The 20574-nt window shown below is 53.5% G+C and overlaps 1 protein-coding gene across 3 annotated transcripts in view; it reads right to left on the bottom strand.

The window, feature by feature from the left end:
* Positions 1 to 4090: 4090 nt before the first annotated feature.
* Positions 4091 to 20574, bottom strand: part of ZNF423 (zinc finger protein 423) — a 345950-nt gene continuing 329466 nt past the window's right edge. For all 3 annotated transcript variants that reach the window (XM_061138456.1, XM_061138457.1, XM_061138458.1), the window contains one exon: positions 4091 to 4317. In XM_061138456.1, coding sequence (XP_060994439.1) covers positions 4288 to 4317 — 30 coding nt within the window. In that variant the 3' untranslated portion in view covers positions 4091 to 4287. The remainder of the gene's footprint in view (positions 4318 to 20574) is intronic.

Here is a 20574-nt window from a genome sequence, read left to right on the forward strand (position 1 = left end):
TCATGGTTCAAAATGGCTTCTGGAGCTCCAGCTATTGCATCAACATTCCAGCCGTCAAGAAAGGTAGGAGGGTGAGCTTATTTCTTCTCTTTAAGGACAATTCCTAGAATTTATATATACCACCATATTTTTACCCCATTTATAGCCCAATATAACCACCAATAGTAATATGGCCATGTTCATCTTCTAGGACAGATAGGGTATATTATTTGACCCTTCTCCTTTCCGAGGTAACATGTGCTCAGATAAAAATCAGAATTAATTTATTAAGCAAAAAGAAGAGAGCCAGCAGTCTTTCCTACATAGTATGTCATTTTATTCATAATAATAATAATTATTCAATCAAATTGCTCTTCAACAAATAGAAATGGCTGCAGAGGGGAGTCAGATACCCAAGGCTAGAAAGCAAGACACCCAAATTATAGTCTCAGTTCTATGTTGAATTGTGTGACCTTGGAAAAGACTCTGAATTTGTGTGGGCTTGTTTTAATCCATCTAAAATTGAAATCTGGTATGACCAGAGATCCCTAAGGATACTTCCAGCCATTTCCAGCTTGGGGTTTTTACATTCACTGCACTCTTTTCCCAGTGCTCCTGGATGGCTGAGTTGCTTTCACTGTTTAGGCCGGAACACAAGTCACTTCCTCAGCAAGGCCTGCCTCTAACAGGGGTCTCCCAAGGATCTCACACTGTCCAGCCCTTTCCCCTCACAGTGCTTGTGACTGCACACTGCTGGGTCTTCACTTGCATTCTTGTTTACTGAATGACTGTCATGTGACTGTCAGCTTCTCAAGGGCAAGCATCACATCACCCATCCATCCCTTTATCCCTAGCACCTTGTGTGATGTCTGGCGCACAAGAGCAGCTCCATAAGTGTCTGCTGGATGAATGAATGAAAAAAGTCTTGGTCTTATTTACTGAACACTTGTAACTGCAGATCCCACTCCTAAGAATGTAAGTTTAAGAAGCAAAGCAAATAAAAAAAAAAAACAAGCAGAAAGTTCAATATTAAACATACTGTGAGTTTAGAAGGAACAGTCTCTATGAGTGGGGCAACTTGAGAAGATTCTTCCTATGGTGGCTTCTCCACTGAGACCAAAACCTTTATTCACCTGCTTCCAGAAGCTCAGGGCAGGTACCCAATAGCAGGGATCGGTGGTCCTGGGGTCCTGGTCCATTTCTCAGCCTGTGCTAAATTCCTCCAGCTCGTAGAGCCACTAGACTGATGATTTGCACATGCAAACCCAGCACCAGCGAAGTCAGGCCTCCAGTCACCTCGCCGGTTCTCCAGTCACGCCCTACCCCAGCACCCAAAATGCTCGCAGCTGATTCCTCACAGCCTCTGCTGAAAGGGGTCCCTCCAGTGTGAGCTTCTCGAGGGCAAGCGTGACATCACCCATCCACCCCTTTACCCCTAGCACCTTGCGTCCGGCTTCTTTGTCCTCCTAACAGTAACACTTCCGGGTCTTTCTCTGCACTCAGCCCTTCTTTTTGGTAGCACCCTTTCCTATGAGCCTCCCAGTGGCTCTCCCAGGTCCCACAGAGCTGAGAGGTAAGGTGGCTCATCCTAGCTTTAAATCATTTGACTAGAAGAAAGTAGGGGAGGGTGGGGGCCAACGCACAGGTTTAGAGCCCTGCACTACCCCCACCCCACACTGCCTGATGGTGACAAATACCAATCCCAGCAAGGACCGCCCCATTCTCCCTACCAGCCCCCGCCTGGCAGAGTCACGAGGGGTTCTCTCAGCCGAAGCAGCGGGGGCAGAGCCAGCCTGAGAACAATGGGGCCAGGGTGAGGGGGGGAGTCTGTGGGGTTCCCTGGCTGCCTTGTCATCGCCATAAACCTCATTACCTCGCGGTCCCCTAGGCTGCCTCTCTCCTTACCCAAGGCATCCTCTGGCTTCGCTGCTGATTCCCACATGGCGTGAAAAGCTCTTAAACCCCCCGCTGTAGTTTTAATGGGGGCAGTGACTAATTTAGCCCTACGCCACCAACTGTCAAATCAAATCTTCTTTTGGTACTTACTGAAGACTCACCTGGGTTCCATGGGGTTCGGGATAAATCCAGACTTGGGAGGGCCCAGAGACAGTGATCTGGCAAGCCCCGAGGACACACTGATCCTGCCCACAGTCTCATCATTGTCCAAAAGGCAGGTTTGGCCAGGGACTCAGGAAAGTCTACCCTAGCCCCAGGCTGTGGCTGGCCACACTTTGGGGAATACCAATGGCTACCCTGAGGTCTTCCCCTAAAATGGTCAAGTTTTCAGATGACTAAAAACTAGAGTTCACCATGTTTGGCTTCCAGGAAGTAGAAGCCCTGAAATCAAAAAGCAGCTGTTCCATTGTCCAATACTGGCAGAAGCCCGATCGATCTGAGATTCTCAGGCGTACAACACCTCTAGAAAAACTAACAGCCCCACTCATGTCAGACGTTACATGTGGTGACAGCAAGGGGAACTCTTACTGAAGCCCCTCAATATGGGAGTCAGAAGATGCTGGGTATAATGACTCCAAATTCCACGCCATGACTTAGTATTCCATTATAATTAGGTGCAATCTGCCTGCCTGTTTCATTTCCGCTCTGCAGAGGGTAATAACCGATTTTCCTGCCCCTTGTGAAAAGTTAACAAGGGCTTCCCCGTGCAGGTTCCGAAGCCCTAGCTCTGACTGACAAGTTGGCTGAGCACCAGCATGATGGAGGCATGGGAGGACGGGCTTGTGGGAAGCTAAAGCTGCTGCGAGCCCTGGGGCGCCAGTAAGACCAAGAAGTGAGGCAAGCAAGGCGCCCAAGGGTGCAAAGTGTCAGGAGACACCCACCGTCTGGGCCCCTGAGAGCAGGGCCCCCCTGAGATTTTGCATCCTAGGCACCTCACTTGCCCCAGTAGAGTCCTGGCTGCAGCCTCTGGTAGCACTTCCCCATCCCACAGATCTCTGTGTTTGGAAAACTGCTGTTCCCACCTGGTTCCACTCTGCAGCCCCAGCTCTGGATCTCATGGGGCTGTAGAGCCACCCCTGACTCCTATCCCATCGCCATGCCTTGGCCACAACTAGAATCCAGGTTCTGCCTGGAGTCCTGGCTAGGTAAGGATTAACCATGTAACCAGCTGTATCCAGCACTGCGGAAAGCCAGACCCAAGGGGCAGCAATGAATGTGAGTCGCCCTAACATACTCAGCTTAGCCACTCACTTATCCTTGGGCCTCAGTTTCCCCATGCATAAATGAGATGACCAGGGTATTCAAAGGTATTTCCTGCTCTGACCTCAGTGCCCCCTACTAGCTCATCTAGTCTGTGTGCATTAGATTGCTATGCTTCTTCCTTCTCAAGGGGAGTTGGGTCTAATGTGTGCAGATTGGGTTCTATCTCTAGGTCGGGAAGATCCCCTGGAGAAGGTAAAGGCAACTCACTCCAGTATTCTTGCCTGGGAAATCCCACGGGCAAAGGAGCCATGATGGGCTACAGCCCATGGGGTTGCAAAGACTTGGACATGACTTAGTGGCTGAGTCCAAGCTCACCCCACGAGCATGTGTGACCCACGGGAACTCACCCAGGGACACACCCCATAGGTGACGACAGCCCCCACACAGCCCTGGGCTGGGGAGGAGAGAACCAGGCAGGCGGATGCTAATCGCATGGATTCCCTTTATTGAACTGTACTAGTTACTGCAGTCAGATTAAGTCACATTTAAAAGCAGACCATCCAGTTGCACTGAAACCGATTATATTCATTACATAGTTTTAATCACTGTCCGGTGAACTGGCAAATCCAATCAAAGCATTAGTCTTTAATTAAAAAATTAAAAGGAAATATTCAGACAATAGCCAAGCAATCACATCACAATGCACAATTACCTAGAATTGCAATTAAAAAGTAGTTAACCGAAGGGGGGGGAAAGAAAAACAAGAAAGAAAAATAAGAAGCGAAGGAAAAAAAAAATCACACTAATCCTTTTTAAAAAAAAAACTATCAATATAATACATGAAGGAACAAAGGACAATCGCTTCCAAAAGCGGGTTTCTCTAACTCTAGAAATGTAGTCTGCGGCGGAAACTCTAAAAGCACACTAGCTGTAGCAGGACAATAAAAAATACTGAGCATGGAATACTTTTAATCTCTGCCATTAATATTCATTTCCAGCTGCTTATAATAGCAGCGCCTCATGGCCAAATCATTAGAGTTTTACATCTGGGTTGCAAATGACACTTTGATTGGATGTAATGTTCAAATGGCCCTCCCCACGGCGTCTCCGGCAAGCCTTCTGCGGAGAGGAGTCCTGTCGAGCGGTCCCTCACTGTGCATGCTGGCTCATCGTGTGGTTCTGCAAAGGCGAAGAAAGGAGACACGCATGAAGGCAGAAGAATGGAGAGCATGCCCGACCCCTCCCACTCCGTGCATTTAAGCCGAGAGCCACAGAAAAGCATCTCGATTATGACAAAACAAAATGCAAGAACGAAAAAGTGCTCTGGCGACGCAGCTGCCAAGACGCCACGTTGATTCGGGGCTTGGGGATGGGTTCCTGTTGCTGCCAACCAGGGCTCCCTGTGAATTTTTGTTTTTAGACCATTCAGGTCTTACCACGGGGACTGGCTATCCGGAGGGAGAGGAGAAAGGCTGGGGAGGCAGCGGGAATTGAAAACATCGCTGTTCACCTCTCCGTCTCCCTTTTGCTCTAATGATCAGGAGGAAATTATATCTGATCGCCTGCAGGCTTCCCCCAGATTCCCTCCATGGTCCTTCCGGGGAAATGCTCGGAGCCTGGTGGAGGGATACGGCACCTGTGCCAGGCAGCTCTCCAGCCAAGAAACGTCCTAGAGGCGCAGACAGTGGGCGGCAGCAGTGCCTAAGGTGGAGGCAGGGGGCAGGTCAACCCCCCGGAGGGGCCGGGAGAGGGAGCCTGCCTGTGCCGTCACGTGATGGTGCTCTGGCCAGAAGGACCTTGTGTACAGTTAGTCCTAATCCGCCTGGGAATAGAGGGCCTGGGTGGAACCCTCTGGCTAAACGCTCCCGTCTCTCCATAGCCCAAGTCAGCTCTTCCCTCATGCCAGCCAGAGCAGAAAGGCAGTATAGGTCTGTTTTCCCAGGAGCCAGTGGCCTGGGGCTGGGGTTGGCGTTTGGCCTCTAAGAGCCTATCTTTTTATTTCTTTTTCAATGGTCTGTATTCCAAATCCAGACCAATCTCATCAAAGCTTCCGGTGGTATTCGATCTCACGACACCTGGAGAAAGGAAGCGGAATCCACCCAGGCCAGAGCAGCCCCGCGGTGGGGGAACAGCACAGGACCCCCGGTACAGATGCAACTCCCCAAGGATGGACTGCTTCGGCAGACCTGGTCTCCCCTCCAGCGCAGCGATTCCTCCAGGGTTGTGAGCCGCTCCTGCAGTTCTGCCGATGACCACCAGGGGTCAGGCGCGGCTCTGTATCTCTCTCTTTGGGCTCCAGGACTGGGCTGCCAGGGCGACCGCAGGATGCCCGCAGCTTTGCGGGGAGACCTGGGGCCAACCCCGCTCCCCAGCCCAGGGCCCCTGCGGCAGCTCCTGCCCACGGCGGGCATGGCTGCTGTCTCCTTGGTGATGTCGCCAACCCCTCCGGCAAGCGCACGGCCCGGGAGAGGCAGCACCCTGGCCTGGAGAGGCAGCGCCCCGACCACACACGGCAGATGCTTGCTGACTCCAGCAGCTCGGAGCTACCAAACCCTGCTGTCCTCCTTCCCTGCGCTCCGGGGCACAGGCCACATGGCTGGAGTCTGACCAGCACAGGTGCTCTGTGTGGTTGCAGGCACACCTCTTTCAGTCCCCACCTCAGGCTTACAAGGTAGAACATGGTTAAAAGGATACTGAAGCTCAGACAGGCTAAAATACACCCAGCCAGGAAGCAGGAGGGGGTAGCAACTGGAATCCAAGAGAGCCAGGGGCTTGGGCGAGAAGGCAGGGCTCCCATAGCACCTTACCTCCCCATGGGCACCCAGTCTGTAAGTCATCCAAACTCCTCTCCAGACACGAGCACCAACTCTGCCATCCTGGCCTGGCACCTCGGCAGGGGTGTCAGGGACCCAGAGGCGCAAGGCAGGTTGTCTGAGGCCACAGATGGGATGCGGCGGTTTCCATGGGAACGCCCACCCTCCAGCCGAGGCACCCCTCGCTGCACTTGTGCGGGGACAGCCAGCCGGTCCTGCGGGGAGCGGAGCCCACCGTACATCAAACCATCCTCCCAGCTCCCGGCCTTTGCTCCCCCAGTTCCCACCTCCTCTCTCCTCCCAACCGTGCTCCTCTTGAAGTCCTCTGCTTCCCCTCCTAGCAGCCACTCAAGGCACCTCCAGCCCACCTCCCACATCGTGCAAGTGCCTCCTGAGTGCCAGGCTGGCTGCCTCTGCTGAGTGGCAGACAGAGGTGGGGATCACCTCCTCTCTCAGTCCCACCGAGTTTGGCCCAGGGCTGCTCACTGTGCTGATCGGACCCCTGGGCCCATCACATCCAGCAGCGGTGTCACAGGTGCAGCTTCCAGGAATGAACGACGCGGTGATCTCATTCTCCCACCCTGCCAACAGCCAGTTGCCCAGGCTCCCTGGGTGTGGTCAGGTCCTTCTTGATTTGCAGTGGGTTGGCGGGGAGGAGGGGCATTAGGAAGGTAAATATGTATAGCTCTGACTTTATTCTCAAATTTTGGTTCTGAGGGTCTGGTACCAGGTAGACACTGATTAAATATTTTTGCATCAATGGAAGGATAAATAAATGAATGCGTATACAAGGAGGATGTATGAAAGGGGAGAGGACAGTCCGAGGCGGGAATACAGCATAGATGAAGGTGTGGAAGCTGGAATAAGCCCGACCAGTGCAGGCACCAGTGGGGTGATCCCGACACAGAGGTCACAGGGAGGACTGCTGGGAGCCCTGAATGCCCTTGAATGAGGACTGTTTCATATGAGCAGCAGAAAACCAGATGATATCTGATCTTCGCAGAATCCTCAGGGCTACCCAGCAGCAACATGGGAAAAGGCAGTGTCCGGGGCTCTCTGGATAATGAAGCGACCTCTTGCCAAGATGCCAAGAGCAGGGCCGGTGTGACCCACGTGGTCCACAGCAGCTCAGCCAGGTACAGAAATCCTGGAGGTGGGAACCTACACCTAGGACCACTGATAAGGATAGTTCAGGAACAAATGCCACTTCTCAGGCGAAAACAACAGCAGCCTTCTCTCTTAAGGAGCAGTCGGTTAGACTCAAGGAAGAACTTCCTCAAAAAGGGTCCTGAGACAGTGGGGTGAAACTTCCTTTCCTGAAGTTCTCCAGGAACAAAAATCCCAGGATGTCACAGCAGATGGAAATGTTGAAACTCGATGCCAGGAGGGGACGAGGCACCAGAATTCATTCAGCATTGAGCTGTGAAGCGTCTGCTGGAGGCTGTGCCCTGGGACGGGGCACAGGGGGGAGACAGGGGATGACTCCAGCTCGGCTCAGCCCACAATCCTGACTGCGGAAGTGGGGATGTGCCAAGACACACCCAGACTTGGGTGCAGTATGATAGCTCTGATGGAGCCGGGTCAAGGCTGCCCAGTAAGTATGGGGGTGGGGTGCCGAGAAGCCCACAGACCAGCACAAGACAGCACCAGCTCCTACTCAGGAAGGGCGGAGGGGCGGCGGGGACCGTCCCCAAGACTCACCAACCACTAACGCACCTGTGCGCGGAGCAGCTCCGCCGACGGCACAGTTCAATAATCCTAAAAAGCCGGGCTGCTTTCCCCCACGGCTTGGAGCTGCGGTCGGTTCCAGGGATGGGGGAGCTTCATCAAGTCTTCTTAAAGAGTTCCTTGCACCCGGCATGGTTCTCACAAGGGCATTTTGGCTTAATGTCTATTTCTCTGTTTATGCCTGTGCTATATTTAGCCCCTTCCGAGAAGCAAGAAAATCGTTTTTTAAAGATGCTACCGACCCCGCAGAAGAACACTTTCCTGGCCTCATAAAGGCCGGGGCGAGGGCGGGGGTGGCAGCCGGCAAGGATGGGGAAGGTGCCTGGGGGTGGGCCGGGGGGGGGGCGGGTCTGGCATCCACACGGGCCTCGGTGCCTGCCAGGGAGACGCAGGTGTGGGCAGAGGAGCAGGTGAGAAAAATAAAACGGGAGAACGGGAGGGGGTGGGTGGCCCTGGTTCGCGGCGGAGATCTATCCGCTCGGCAGAGCCCGTGCCGATCTGGTGGCGGAGGTTTCTGGAAAGGCCGGTGCCGGGTGCCTCGGGCTGGTGCACGGAGCCGTCAGCTCCCTGGCATAAAAGTGAGTAAGGGGCGAAAGGTCGGGCCCCAGCTGGGGTGCTGGTGAACCCTGTGTCTGTGGAAGTCATCCCCAGAGGACTGCGGCCGCGGAGGGTCCCTCTGTCACACCCTCAGACTTCCATTTACATAGTTATTCATTCATTCAACAAACCTTTTTACTAAATACCCTGCTAGGCGAGAGCCACCTTGTTTGTCGCTAGGAATTCGGCAGTAAAATAACCCGGATCCAGGGCCCAAGTCAGGGTATGCGCTGGGTAGTGAGGGAGCATCAGAATCATGGAGTCTGTGGCTGAACCATCCTTCCCAAAGCGCAGACACACACTGGCACATGCCAGGTGGCACATGTGGTGGGAGTCCTGTTCTGGCTTCATTGTCCCAGGAGGCATCCCTGGCTCAACACACCTCCAGGCCCCACAACAGGCATGTGTACGAACCATGTGCAACACAGACATACACACACGCACACACACACCGGTGTGTCCCTCCCTGGTCGGGATTTCTTCTCCAGGTCGTGGTTCTGTTTTCTGTCCCTTGGTCTGGGACCCTGCTTGGTGTCCCTTTGATGCCCACCCACCGCAGAGTCAAGTAGAAAAGACTGGTGATGCTGAAACATGCTGGGTGCCTGGTGGCATGGAAAACACTGCCGGCGAGGCAATGAGAGACTGCTCTGCACCCCCTGAGAGGCACAGGCGTGGGCTGGAGAGGATTTCTCTGCACCGCTGGTCATTATTGGCTGCCCCTCCTGTGCTCCAGCCACGCTGATGACAAAGCATCTCTAAAGTCCTGACACCTCGCCTGGTCCTTTGCACGTGCCCCATTCCTGCTAGCCCCTGCTTGGAATGATCGCAAGGCAGGCGGTGAGCTCTTATGGGCTGAGATGGGCTGGCTCCTGGGTTTGAATCCTGGTTCTGCCACTTGCTAGCCACGTGACCGTGAGATCTCTGGCGGACTTGGGGTGGAGGGAGCAGAAATAACAGAACTCACATCCCTAAGATGCCCTGAGGCCTCAGGAGATAGTGTGAGTGTAGTTATTGCAGACTGGCCAAGAGGGAGTGCTCCATACATCCCCACAAACGGTGCTCATGATACTCTGGGAGTGTCATGAGCTCTGGGAGCAAGGGGCTGTTTGCTCCCTGCTGGTACCCCCATGGTACCGGGAGGGCTGGCGAGATCTCAGGACCGCTCCAGAGAAGGCAGCACCTTGGACGGGCCTATCCCTGCAGCAGCAGGGTCTGATAAAGGCCCTCCCCTCATGGCCCCCTCCCCACAGCCCCCTGGCTACAACTTCTGCACCCACAAGTCACTGCTCTCCCTCCCCCCAGGGAACAGAGTGGGATGTCTGGTGAGGTGGGGAACCTCATGGAGACTTCGTAAGGGAGGGAGGAGGCATGTCCTCTTCCGGTCATTCACTCATCCCTTGCAACAGTCGTTCACAGAGGCCCCGGACACAGAGCTGGAGGAGCCCCAGCCTCTTCCTTGAGAAGCTCACAGCTCCACAGTGTGGCGGGGGACCGAATTCAGAGACCCTCACTCCCAAAGGGCACAGAAGAAGGACCAGTCGCAGGCCTTGGCCTCACATCCCCGTGGCAGATTTAAGGGTGCAGGGACACAGCCCCACACCCTGAGAACATCCCACCCGCCCCACACACTCAACCCCTCCTGCAGAACACAGCTGGCCTCACCTTGACCACATCACCTGCCTCTGGTTGGGAAAGAGGCTGTGGTCCACCCCTTTCTCCCCACCGCCGGGCCAGTCCCCAGTGACTTCGGACCCAGTAGCTCTCACGAGGCTGGCTTTACAAAGAGCAAACTCCAGGAGCGGGGATCAAGTCCAAGAACCTGCCTTAGCCACGGGAAGATTCGTCTCCAGGAAAAAGGTAGATCCTTCGGGATAATGCTGCAGCCCTGTTCAGGCTAAGGGAGGTTCTGGTATTGGTTCATTTAGCAAACACGGAGCCTAGCCGTGTGCAGTGGACAGAGACAGGAGAGAGAGAGTGAGGCGCATCCTGGCCTTCTACCAGCTCATGGCTGAAGGATGGAGAGCTGATTTCTGACTGGGAGGAGCTTAATGAGAAAGCTGGCCTCCTAGCTGCCCTTTTGAGGATTGCTTAGGTTAGGATTTACGTTAGTGTGTATGTGTATATATGGGGGGGGGGGGGGCGCATGTGTGTGGGCATGTGCTCACTTTCCAGGGAGGTGGGACCACCCAGACAAAGGCTGATGGTGTGAAGGGTCCTGACAACAATCACAGCTAACATTGATCTCGAGCTCACTATGTCATTCTTAACCCTTCATTTATATTAACTCATGTAAGCCTCACGGCAACCCCGGGGACTAAGTACTCTCATTATCCCTATTTCACAGATGAGAAAACTGAGGCACAGCATGGAGGTCCCACAGCTGGTAATGATGGTGCAGGGGCCGCACCCGTGCAGTCTGTATGCAGAGCCCACTCTTCAGCAGAGCCCTCGTCTGCCTGCGAAATGTGAAAAGTGCAGCATATGTTGGGGGAACAATGAATAATTCAGCTTGGCAGAAGCACAGGGCATGTGCCATGGAGACAAGCCTGGAAAGGAAGGCGGGGGCCTTATTGATGAGGTTCCTTGATGCCAGACGAGGCAGCTTGCCCTTAAATCTGGGCCATGGGGAGCCATCGAAGGTATTTGAGCTGTGGAGTTACACGAGAGTCAAGGAACAGGGAGCTGCACACACCTCCAGCCAGAGGGTCCTCCAGCAGGACCTTCATGCTCTCATCTCCCTCGGCCCTTCCCGAACCCCTCCCCGCCCCCGGTACCTGCACCATATCTTCCCCTTCGGGGAGGGTTCAGCGCAGGCAGCCCGCCTCCCTCTCCACTGCGCATCACCTGGGCAGCCCCACTCTGCTAGTGAGCACTTATTTTTAGAAGCGTTTGACAATCGTCCAAGGGTCTAAGACGAACAGATGGCCTGTCTTAAAGGCTCGTATGTTCGCTAGTTTGCACTTCTGACAAACGGTAAGCGCACTCGAGAGCACGCCATAAACAACGCTGAATGAATACTCAGAACACAATTTAGCTAATGCACGTCATGAAAATTAGGAGTGAGTGATGGCCGAGGTTCCCTCTAAATGCCTGCCCGGTGACGCAGTCGCTCTCCTGGGGCCCCGGCTCTGACGTATCTGCGCCCCACTTCCCCCCTTCCCAGCCCACCCAGCAGGCCGACGGCTGCCCATCTGCACAGAGGGCGTGGAGAGGTTCGCTGGTGTGGAAGGGACACCGTTCAACATCAGGAGGGTCTGGAGGGAAGCTGAAGACCTACCAGTCTAAGACAAAGCCCGAGATGTCCTACAAGGCCAGGCGGCCCCTCCGCGCGTGGGGATGTGTGTGGGGCTTCCCTGGCCCTGCCTCCCAGACAGCCAGACGGGCTGTCGTCTGCCACTCCGGAACAGCGGGAAGTGAGCGTCGCACCCGCTTAGCTGGGGAAGTCTGTCTCTTGTGTGACTGCCTCAATTCATCCAGATCTCCTGGTGTGGAGGGAGATTCCAGCTTCCGGGGAACAGTGGGGTTAGCTTTGCAGAGGGGTCTACCACTTTCTGGCAGAACCCTGAACAGGAGCAGTTTGGGGGACCTCAAGTCACCGGGGGGCATGTGAAGAAGAGCCCCTGACCTTTGCTGCTGCTCGTGTCCCCAAAGTAGCTGACTGTCTACTTTCTTTCATCCTCTCCACTGCTCTAAGGACCTCAGGTGGGCAAGTGAGTACCCCCTCTAAATCTCTCTCTCCAGTACCCAGGACCCAAGAGTGCAAAGCAGAAAGCATGACCAACAGCCAGTCCCAGAAGCGGGAAAAATATCTCCCTTCGAGTGAAAATGTGGGAGAAAATGTTGTTGTGAAAAAGAAGGGAAAAAAAAGCCCAATGAACTCCCAAGGGGTCAGATTCTATACGGCTGTGCTTTGGAAATAAAACCCACCGGAGAATAGATTATTAGGAGGGAACTGAAGCCTTCTATTAGGAACTCAGCCCGTAAACAGGCTCCCATTCAGAGTCACCCAACAAAACAAGGGAGCTAATAATACCTGCCCAGAGGGCCCGCAGGCTCCGGGGAGCTGCACTTCAGCATGCAAATGGGCCCAGCTGGTCTGTTTGTGAGCACAGAATCGCAGGCAAGCCACTCGACTTTTACCAAGCAGCTGTGCAAGGGAAAACGAGGGTTTATGGCCATGTCACGGGCAGAGGAAGGTGAAATCTCTCCAGGGCTGCTTACAGATCCGACTCTCCTCAGCGACAAGCCTGACCCCCCGAGTCCGGAGTTAATGTGGCCGCCACTCTTGCTGTTTCTCAAAAGGGAGGAGGGGTCCCTTGGGGGCCGGGTACCCAGCACACTCTGGGACTAAGGGCCGAGAATCAAGGGTTTCGGCCATCATGTGCCAGGTGGCCACGATTTCCCTGTGTGTGAACTCGGGCCCCTCCCGGAGGGGACACTACGCTGGCCTGACACTGGTCACCAGGAAGTCCATGCTAAACACAGCCAAGCGCCTACTTGGAGCGAGCTCCTGGGGTTCATCTCAAATACGAATGAGGCATGGCCCCCTGCCCCCAAAGAGTCTGAGTCAGGTCTCTGAAAGATAGGATTACGCCCTGCTGGAGCAGGACAGGAATCAGGTCGCACAGGCCACCAGAGTGTGAGGAGAGACGCCGAAGGCAGCGGTGCTGACGCTCCGTTAAAAATGGCAAGGGGGGATTTCCCTGGCGGTCCAGGGGTTAAGAATCTGCCTTGCCGTGCCGGAGTTGAGGGTTCGATCTCTGGTCGGGGAAGTAAGATCCCACATGTCTTGGGGCAACTAAGCCCGCACCCTGCAACTACTGAGCCCGTGCACCAGAACTAGAGAGAGTGCCTGAGACGATGAGGAGCCCACGTGCAGCAACGAAGACCCAATGCAGCCAAATACAGAAAAGGAAATATTTAAAAAAAAAAAAAATGGTGTGTGAAGAGTGGGCTCCCGAGACCACGAGAGGGAAGGGTGCTCTCCTCCTCCCTGAGAACACGTCTGCTGGTCTTAGTGATGGTCAAAGAAGACCTCACACCACACACATGGAACACCCTATTAGTGGGCCCCAAACTCACAGTTAGACCTTCGCTGGTGGCTCAGATGGTAAAGAATCTGCCTATAATGCAGGAGACCTGGGTTCAGTCCCTGGGTCAGGAAGATCCCCTGGAGAAGGGAATGGCAATCCACTCCAGTATTCTTGCCTGGAGAATCCCATGGACAGAGGAGCCTGGTGGGCTACAGTTTGTGCGGTCGCAAAGAGTCGGACACGACTGAGTGACTAACACTGCTACTGCTAAACTCACAGTAAAGCTTAATAAACTGCAACACGGAGGCTGATGTTGGGGAGACACGGCTGTGTGGGTAGGGCTCCCCAACCATATACAGCCACGCCCGGACGGGACCGCAGCCTGCGGCTCAGGGTGCTGCGAGGTCTACCAGCAGGCCGGCCAGGTGCACAGCAGTAAGGCGTGGTGAGCACTGTGGCCTCCCAAGAACCCGGGCCTCATAGGAAAGGGGCAGCTCTCGTGGGCTCCAGGCAATGGCGGCCCTGTGGGAATGCAGGCCCAGTGTGGCCAGCATGCCTGGTTCTGTAGGAAAAACTGAAAAATGGGAGATTTTTAAAAAATATATATGCGAAACATCTCAATGTATAAATCATGATCAGCCAATGAAAACATGGCTGCAGGTCACATCTGGCCCCTGGGGCTGCCAGCTTGAGGCCGCTGGTATTCTGAGAGGCCCTCAAGACACCTGAGGTGTCTCCCGGTACACTGAGTGGCTGATGCCCAGGGCAGTGAGGGGGGGAGCAGGCAGTGCTTTTAGGTGGCATGTGGCCCATCATTAGGATGGAGGACAGAAGAGGAAGCTCTGCTGAGGCCAGCATGGTCCCCCGGGTCCTGGGTACTGCTGCTGCATGGGTGGTTTCCAGGGGCGCAGCCTGAGGGTTTCCAGGGGTGCCAGGTGGGAGCAAGTCTGGGAAACCCGCCTTCCCTAGGGTCACACTCTGAAGTGCTAAAATGTCCATCTTTCCAGGCAGCCCCTCCCTCAAGCACTCTGAGAGAACAGCACCAATTTGCCATAACCACCCATTCAAGAGTCTTGAAGATAATCCCCCCCTCATACCTCCCTTTTCTTCTAAAGAACTTGAGACTCATCCCAGCCATCACCCACCGTGCCTAAAGAGGGGAGAAGGAGAGGGCCGTGCATCATGAGGGGACTGCGCTTGGGGGCACTTATGAACTCAGCATGGTATGATGGGGCTCCTCTGCCCACCCCCAAACAAGCACTCTCACGGACGTCCTGCAGTCACATATCCAGGGACAGGGGAAGTGGGAGATCTCTGCAAGATCCCCCACTGGGTTCCAAACACACACACAGGTACCCCCAAATGAAATGCACACAGATACACACGTGCGTGCATGCATGCTAAGTCGCTTCAGTCCTGTTTGAAGAGTCCAGACTCTTTGCGACCCTATGGACTATAGCCCGCCAGGCTCCTCTGTCCATGGGATTCTCCAGGCAAGAACACTGGAGTGGGTTTCCATTTCCTCCTCCAGGAGATCTTCCCAGCCCAGGGATCAAGCCCACATCTCCTGCATCTCCTACACTGCAGGCAGAGTCTTTACCACTGAGCCATCAGGGAAGCCCACACATACACACACACTCGTGGACAGACACACACGCACACACATACAGTCTCACAGATACACCACAGTCACACACACATTCATGGACACCACCCAATCCCAGTGCGCTGGCGTGAACACACACACACACACACACACACACACACATACACAGACATTACACTGACAGCATGCTGAAAATGTTTCAGGGTCAGTTATCATTATTTTGGCTTTTTGTCTCCTCACATAGGTGGCTCAGATGGTAAAGAATCTGCCTGCAATGCAGGAGACTCAGCTTCAATCCCTGGGCTGGGAAGATCCGCTGGAGAAAGGAATAGCAACCCACTCCAGTATTCTTGCCTGGAGAATCCCATGGATGGAGGAGTCTGGCTGGCTACAGCCCATGGGGTCGCAGAGTCGGACACGACTGATGCGACTAACACAGTGCAGCTAACCCGCCCTGACTCCCACCCCGGCGGGGACACACCCGCCAGCCCCCACTTGCCAACGGCCTGGTTCCCACTGTGGTCCCTCCTCACAGCAGTGGGATGCTGAGAGAATAGAGAGCCGTGAGACACGTCCCAAATTCTCTCTTCTAGGGAGCAGGGAGGTGAGATCTCTGCTTAACTCCCAGTGGGTTCCAACCACACCCAAAAGAAACCCAGGCCCTGGACCCCAGGTCTGACAGTTCTACAAGGTCCGGCGCCTGCTGGCCCTAAAGCCTCAACTGCCTTCTCCCAGCTCCCCAGGCAGGCCAAGCTCTTTCCCTGCTCAGCCCTCCTGGCAGCCACTCCATGGCCCCGAGGCTCCCTCCCTCCTCCCTAGGCTCCTCTGCCCCTGATTTCTGTGCCCCAGGAAAGCCCTTCCTGCCCACGTGATGAGGGACCCCTGTTTTGGTTCAGCTCCGCACCTGCACAGGTATCCCTCCAGCACTCTCCTCAACATGCCATGACCAGGCTGCTTCCCCGGCCCACCCTAGGCTGTGGGCTGCAGGCAGGGACCCTGTCTCTCCCCTCTCTGCTGGGCGGTGTCAGCTCCAAGCCTGTGTTTGCTAAAAATGCAGTAAGAAGAGCCAGTGAGAGACGGTAGTGAGGAGAAGCCTCCACTGACAGGGTCAGGGAGAGGAGAAGAAGCAAGGCTGCTCCTCTTCCCCGTGTCCCCAGCCCCGCCCAGGGCATGTTGTACTTTTCCCTTAGAAGTCGGGGATCCTTTGAAGACACTGCGCTAAGTGCAATGAGCTGGTCACAGAAGGACAAAGACGGTATGACTCACTTCTGTGAGGTTCCGAGAGACAGGAAGGAGGATGGTGGTGTCCAGGGGCTGCGGGAGGAGGGAGGGGAGTCACTCACTCACGGGGACACGGTTTCCGTTTGCGGAGATGGGAAAGATCTGTGGATGGTGGTGATAGTTCACAACCACGTGAAGGCACTTAGAGCCACTGCACTGTCTACTTAGAAACAGTTAAGGACTTTCCTGGTAGTCCAGTGGTAAAGAATCCGCCTGCCGAAGGAGGGGACACAGGTTCGATCCCTGGTCAGGGAAGATCCACGTGCCACGGAGCCACTAAGCCCGTGCACCAATCAGTGAAGCCTGTGCTTTAGAGCCCGTGCTTCAGAACAAAAGAAACCACCGCCATCAGAAGCCCGTGGACCACAGCAAAGAGCAGTCCCCGTTCACCCAGCACAGCCAGAAAAAAAAGTGGTTAAAATGATAACTTTTATGTAAGTGTATTTTATGTTGTGTGTTAGTCGCTCAGTTGTGTCCGACTCTTTGCAACCCCATGAACTGTGGCCCGCCAGGCTCCTCTATCCATGGGATTCTCCAGGCAAGAATACTGGAGTGGGTTGCCATTTCCTTCTCCAGGGGAATCTTCCCAACCCAGGGGCTGAACCCGCGTCCCCTGCATTGGCAGGCAGGGTCTTTACCACTAGCACCACCTGGGAAGCCCCAAGTGTATTTTACCACAATCTTTTTAGAAAATGAGTGGGATCTTACTTTGTAAACAGGCAGATTGGGAGGGTGAGATTTTGCATTCTACAGCCAAGATGCCAGGGCCGATCCTGAGCTGTAACCCTCACCTATTTGGTTCTAGGGTTGGAGGCTGGAATTTGCATGGACCGCGGCAGTGGGATGCAGCCTGTAGAGGCCTCAGCTGGCCAGGCGGGAGCTGCAGCATCTAGGGGACACGTCACTGGCCAGCATGGCTGCAAGACCAAGACCTTCTCCATCCCTGTGGTGCATAGGGGTTCCTCTGCAGTGCCCGAGCCTATGGCTACCATCAGTGGCTTGTCTCCCAGGGCCAGATCGCAGGACAGAGAACCTCGTGAGACCTGCAGACCTTCACGCCCTGAGCCACACTGCAGACAGGCGTCCCCTGCAGTCACCGCAGGGGTGACTGGGGCGCTGTCAGTTTTCAAACCTGTCAGTTTCAAACCTGGGGCGCTGTCAGTTTTCAAAGGACTGGGGCGCTGACAGTTTTCAAACCCTGCTGGATGGACGTGTTCCTCTGCTCCTTCAGTGAGGGAGACGGGGAGCTGAGCATGAGGTACACCTATGGCATGCTTTGCCATGTCAGGGGAAAAAGAGTGGGAGAGAACTTTTCCTTGTAATTTTGTTCTGGAATCTTCCCAGACCTTTACAGCTTTAAAATTTGATGAGCAAACTCAGCTTTATAGATAGTCGTCATATTTCACAAGCCCCCAAACCAGGACAAATAGCCAACAGTTGGGACAAAATACTTGAAATCAGGACTGTTCTGGAAAATCTAGGTCACACGGTCACTAATTATACAGAACATATATGTTCAGGTCCCTTAACTAACCCAGTGTTTTCAGGTCTTATAAATGGTATTTTAAAACTTTGATCATATCCATTTCTTCTTTCTTCCAAATTTTGGCTAACAGGAAACTTTCCTGCATCCTCAAAATTTCTAGAAGATTAAACCCTGCAGAGGGAGAGCTATCCTGGCAGATTATTCTGAGAGTGGTCCTCCTCAGAAAGCATGACTTATCATCCCCTGAAAATGGTTTCCAGAGCCACACGGCCCAGCCCCTCGCCAACAGACCCCCAGGCTGCAGGGCCAGAAGTTCTGAAGATGGACCTAATTTGCTGTGATGAATTGTGTGCATGCACCAGCGATCAAAACTGCAGCTGAGACAGATTATATTTAATGATCTCGAAGGTTCTTATGAAAACACTTGGGGGTATATCCTTGTCCATTTGGAGAGGATGTCCAGCCTGGCACATAGCAAAGGGCTAAGGGTGACCTTTACTGACCTAGAAAGGCAGGGCTCCTTGGGATCTGGGCCTGCTGACGAGGCTGATGAACACTGTGGCCCAGCTTGCAAGGCCTCGTCTGCCCTTGTACACAACTCAGCTTCCAACCGAACTGTGGGCATATTGTCACTGCCTACACACAAAATGGGTCTGCTGTTGATCTTGTAGGTCAGCCTTTTGCCTTCCCTCCCACCACCAGAACTTGCTGGTTTCCATGAGGCAAACCAAGGACCATCTAGATCCCCAACCTGTCCTGTTCCTCTCAACTCATCAGAGGGGTGTGCGTGTGTGCATGTGTGTGGGAACACGCCCAGCTCTAGGGTGAGAGGAGGGATGGAGAGCAGTCAAGCATGGAATTGAGAGCATATGAGAAAGGTGTCATGAAAACTGTGTAGTTCCTAGCACTTAGCACTCAGTACTGATGGCTGGCTGGCTGGATGTGTAGCTAGATGGAAGGCAAAATGGATGGTGCATGAGTGGGTGAACGATAAATGAATGGATATATGGATGATGAATGGACAGATGGACAAATGTGCAGATGAGTGGATGGGTGGCAGATGAGCGAGTGGGAGGAGAAAGAGGAGTGCAGAAATAAATAAGTGGGGAGGAGGTGGAAGGATTGGTGGAAATACAGTGGGCTTTGGAGGTCAAACTCTGCTTTAGCCGCCTAATATAAGGATGTGACCCAAGGCAAGTCACTTAAGTACCTATTTACTCATCTGAAAAGTGGGACAAATAGCATCTACATGATAGCCTTGTTATGAGTTTCAAATTAGGTAATATATAGAAAAGTGCTGAAAATATGTGAAATGGTACACAGATGTTTACTATTATCACAGTTACTACTAATCACAAGGGTTTGCCATCGCTGTCAACATCAAAGCATGGATGAGCCCGTGCTTTTGAGCTGGCAGCTTCAGAAAGGATGGGGAAACTGAGCTGAGCCACAGGGGTGCAGCTACTGTCCTGTGCGTCCACGTCTGGTTTTAGTAGGGGGCCAGTCACTGAGCTGCAGAGCAGGGAGCCCCACTTGCCTCCCTGTTCAAACACCCAAAGGCAGATGGATGGAAGACATCCCCTCTCCCACCCCAGGCCCCACTTCTCCCAGCTTTATTGCCCTTTCCCAGCCTCAGTTTTCGGGTCTGCAAAATGGTGAGTGTAAAGTATGTGTCTAGTGGTTCCCGGCTGCTGAGGCACCCATGAGATATTTGCAAACTGTGAAGTGCTATACCGGGGCCCCAGACTCAGAGCCCCAGTGGGTAATGAACCAGGTGAGGCTGACCACGTGGGGAGCGGTATTGAACCAGAGCTCACATTCCCATGTCTAAAGAGGGCAGCTGATTGCCGCCATGCAGGACTGTGGTCCAGGGGCTGTCAGTTCTCATTTGGAGAAAAATCAAGAAATCTAGCCATTTAGTGTGGCGGTAAAGAGACAGAATCTGGGGCCGGTGGCCTCGGTCCAGCACTGACGAGCTCTGTGGCCTCAGAGTTAGTTAACTTCTCGGTGCCTCATCTCAGTTATCTTAATAATAGAGGCATTGTGAGGATTGAATGTCTCAATGTATGGAAGTGCTAAGAACACTGCCTGGCATGTAATAAGGACTATATTAATGTTAGCCACTACAATTATAAGAAATCTGCATTTTGAAACATAAATAACCCTATCAGTTCAGTTCAGTTCAGTCACTCAGTCGTGTCCCCATGGACTCTTTGTGACCCCATGGACTGCAGCACATCAGGCTTCCCTGTCCATCACCAGCTCCTGGAGCTTACTCAAACTCATGTCCATTGAGTCAGTGATGTCATCCAATCATCTCATCCTTTGTCTTCCCTTTCTCCTCCTGCCTTCAGTCTTTCCCAGCATCAGGGTCTTTTCCAGTGAATCAGTTCTTCGCATCAGGTGGCCAAAGGATTGGAGTTTCAGCTTCAGCATCAGTCCTTCCAATGAATATTCCAACTCTCACATCCATACATGACTACGGGAAAAACTGTAGCTTTGACTAGATGGACCTTTGTTGGCAAAGTAATGTCTCTGCTTTTTAATATGCTGTCTAGGCTGGTCATAGCTTTTCTTCCAAGGAGCAAGTGTCTTAATTTCACAGCTGCAGTCACCATCTGCAGTGATTTTAGAGCCCAAAAAATAATGTTTCCATTGTTTCCCCATCTATTTGCCATGAAGTGATGGGACCAGATGCCATGATCGTCATTTTCTGAATGTTGAGCTTTAAGCCAACTTTTCACTCTCCTCTTTCACTTTCATCAAGAGGCTCTTTAGTTCTTCTTCGCTTTCTGCCATAAGGGTGGTGTCATCTGCATATCTGAGTGTGTTAATATTTCTCCGGAAATCTTGATTCCAGCTTGTGCTTCATCCAGCCTGGCATTTTGTGTG

This window comes from Dama dama, chromosome 4 (assembly GCF_033118175.1).
Source record: "Dama dama isolate Ldn47 chromosome 4, ASM3311817v1, whole genome shotgun sequence".
Lineage (NCBI taxonomy): Eukaryota > Metazoa > Chordata > Mammalia > Artiodactyla > Cervidae > Dama > Dama dama.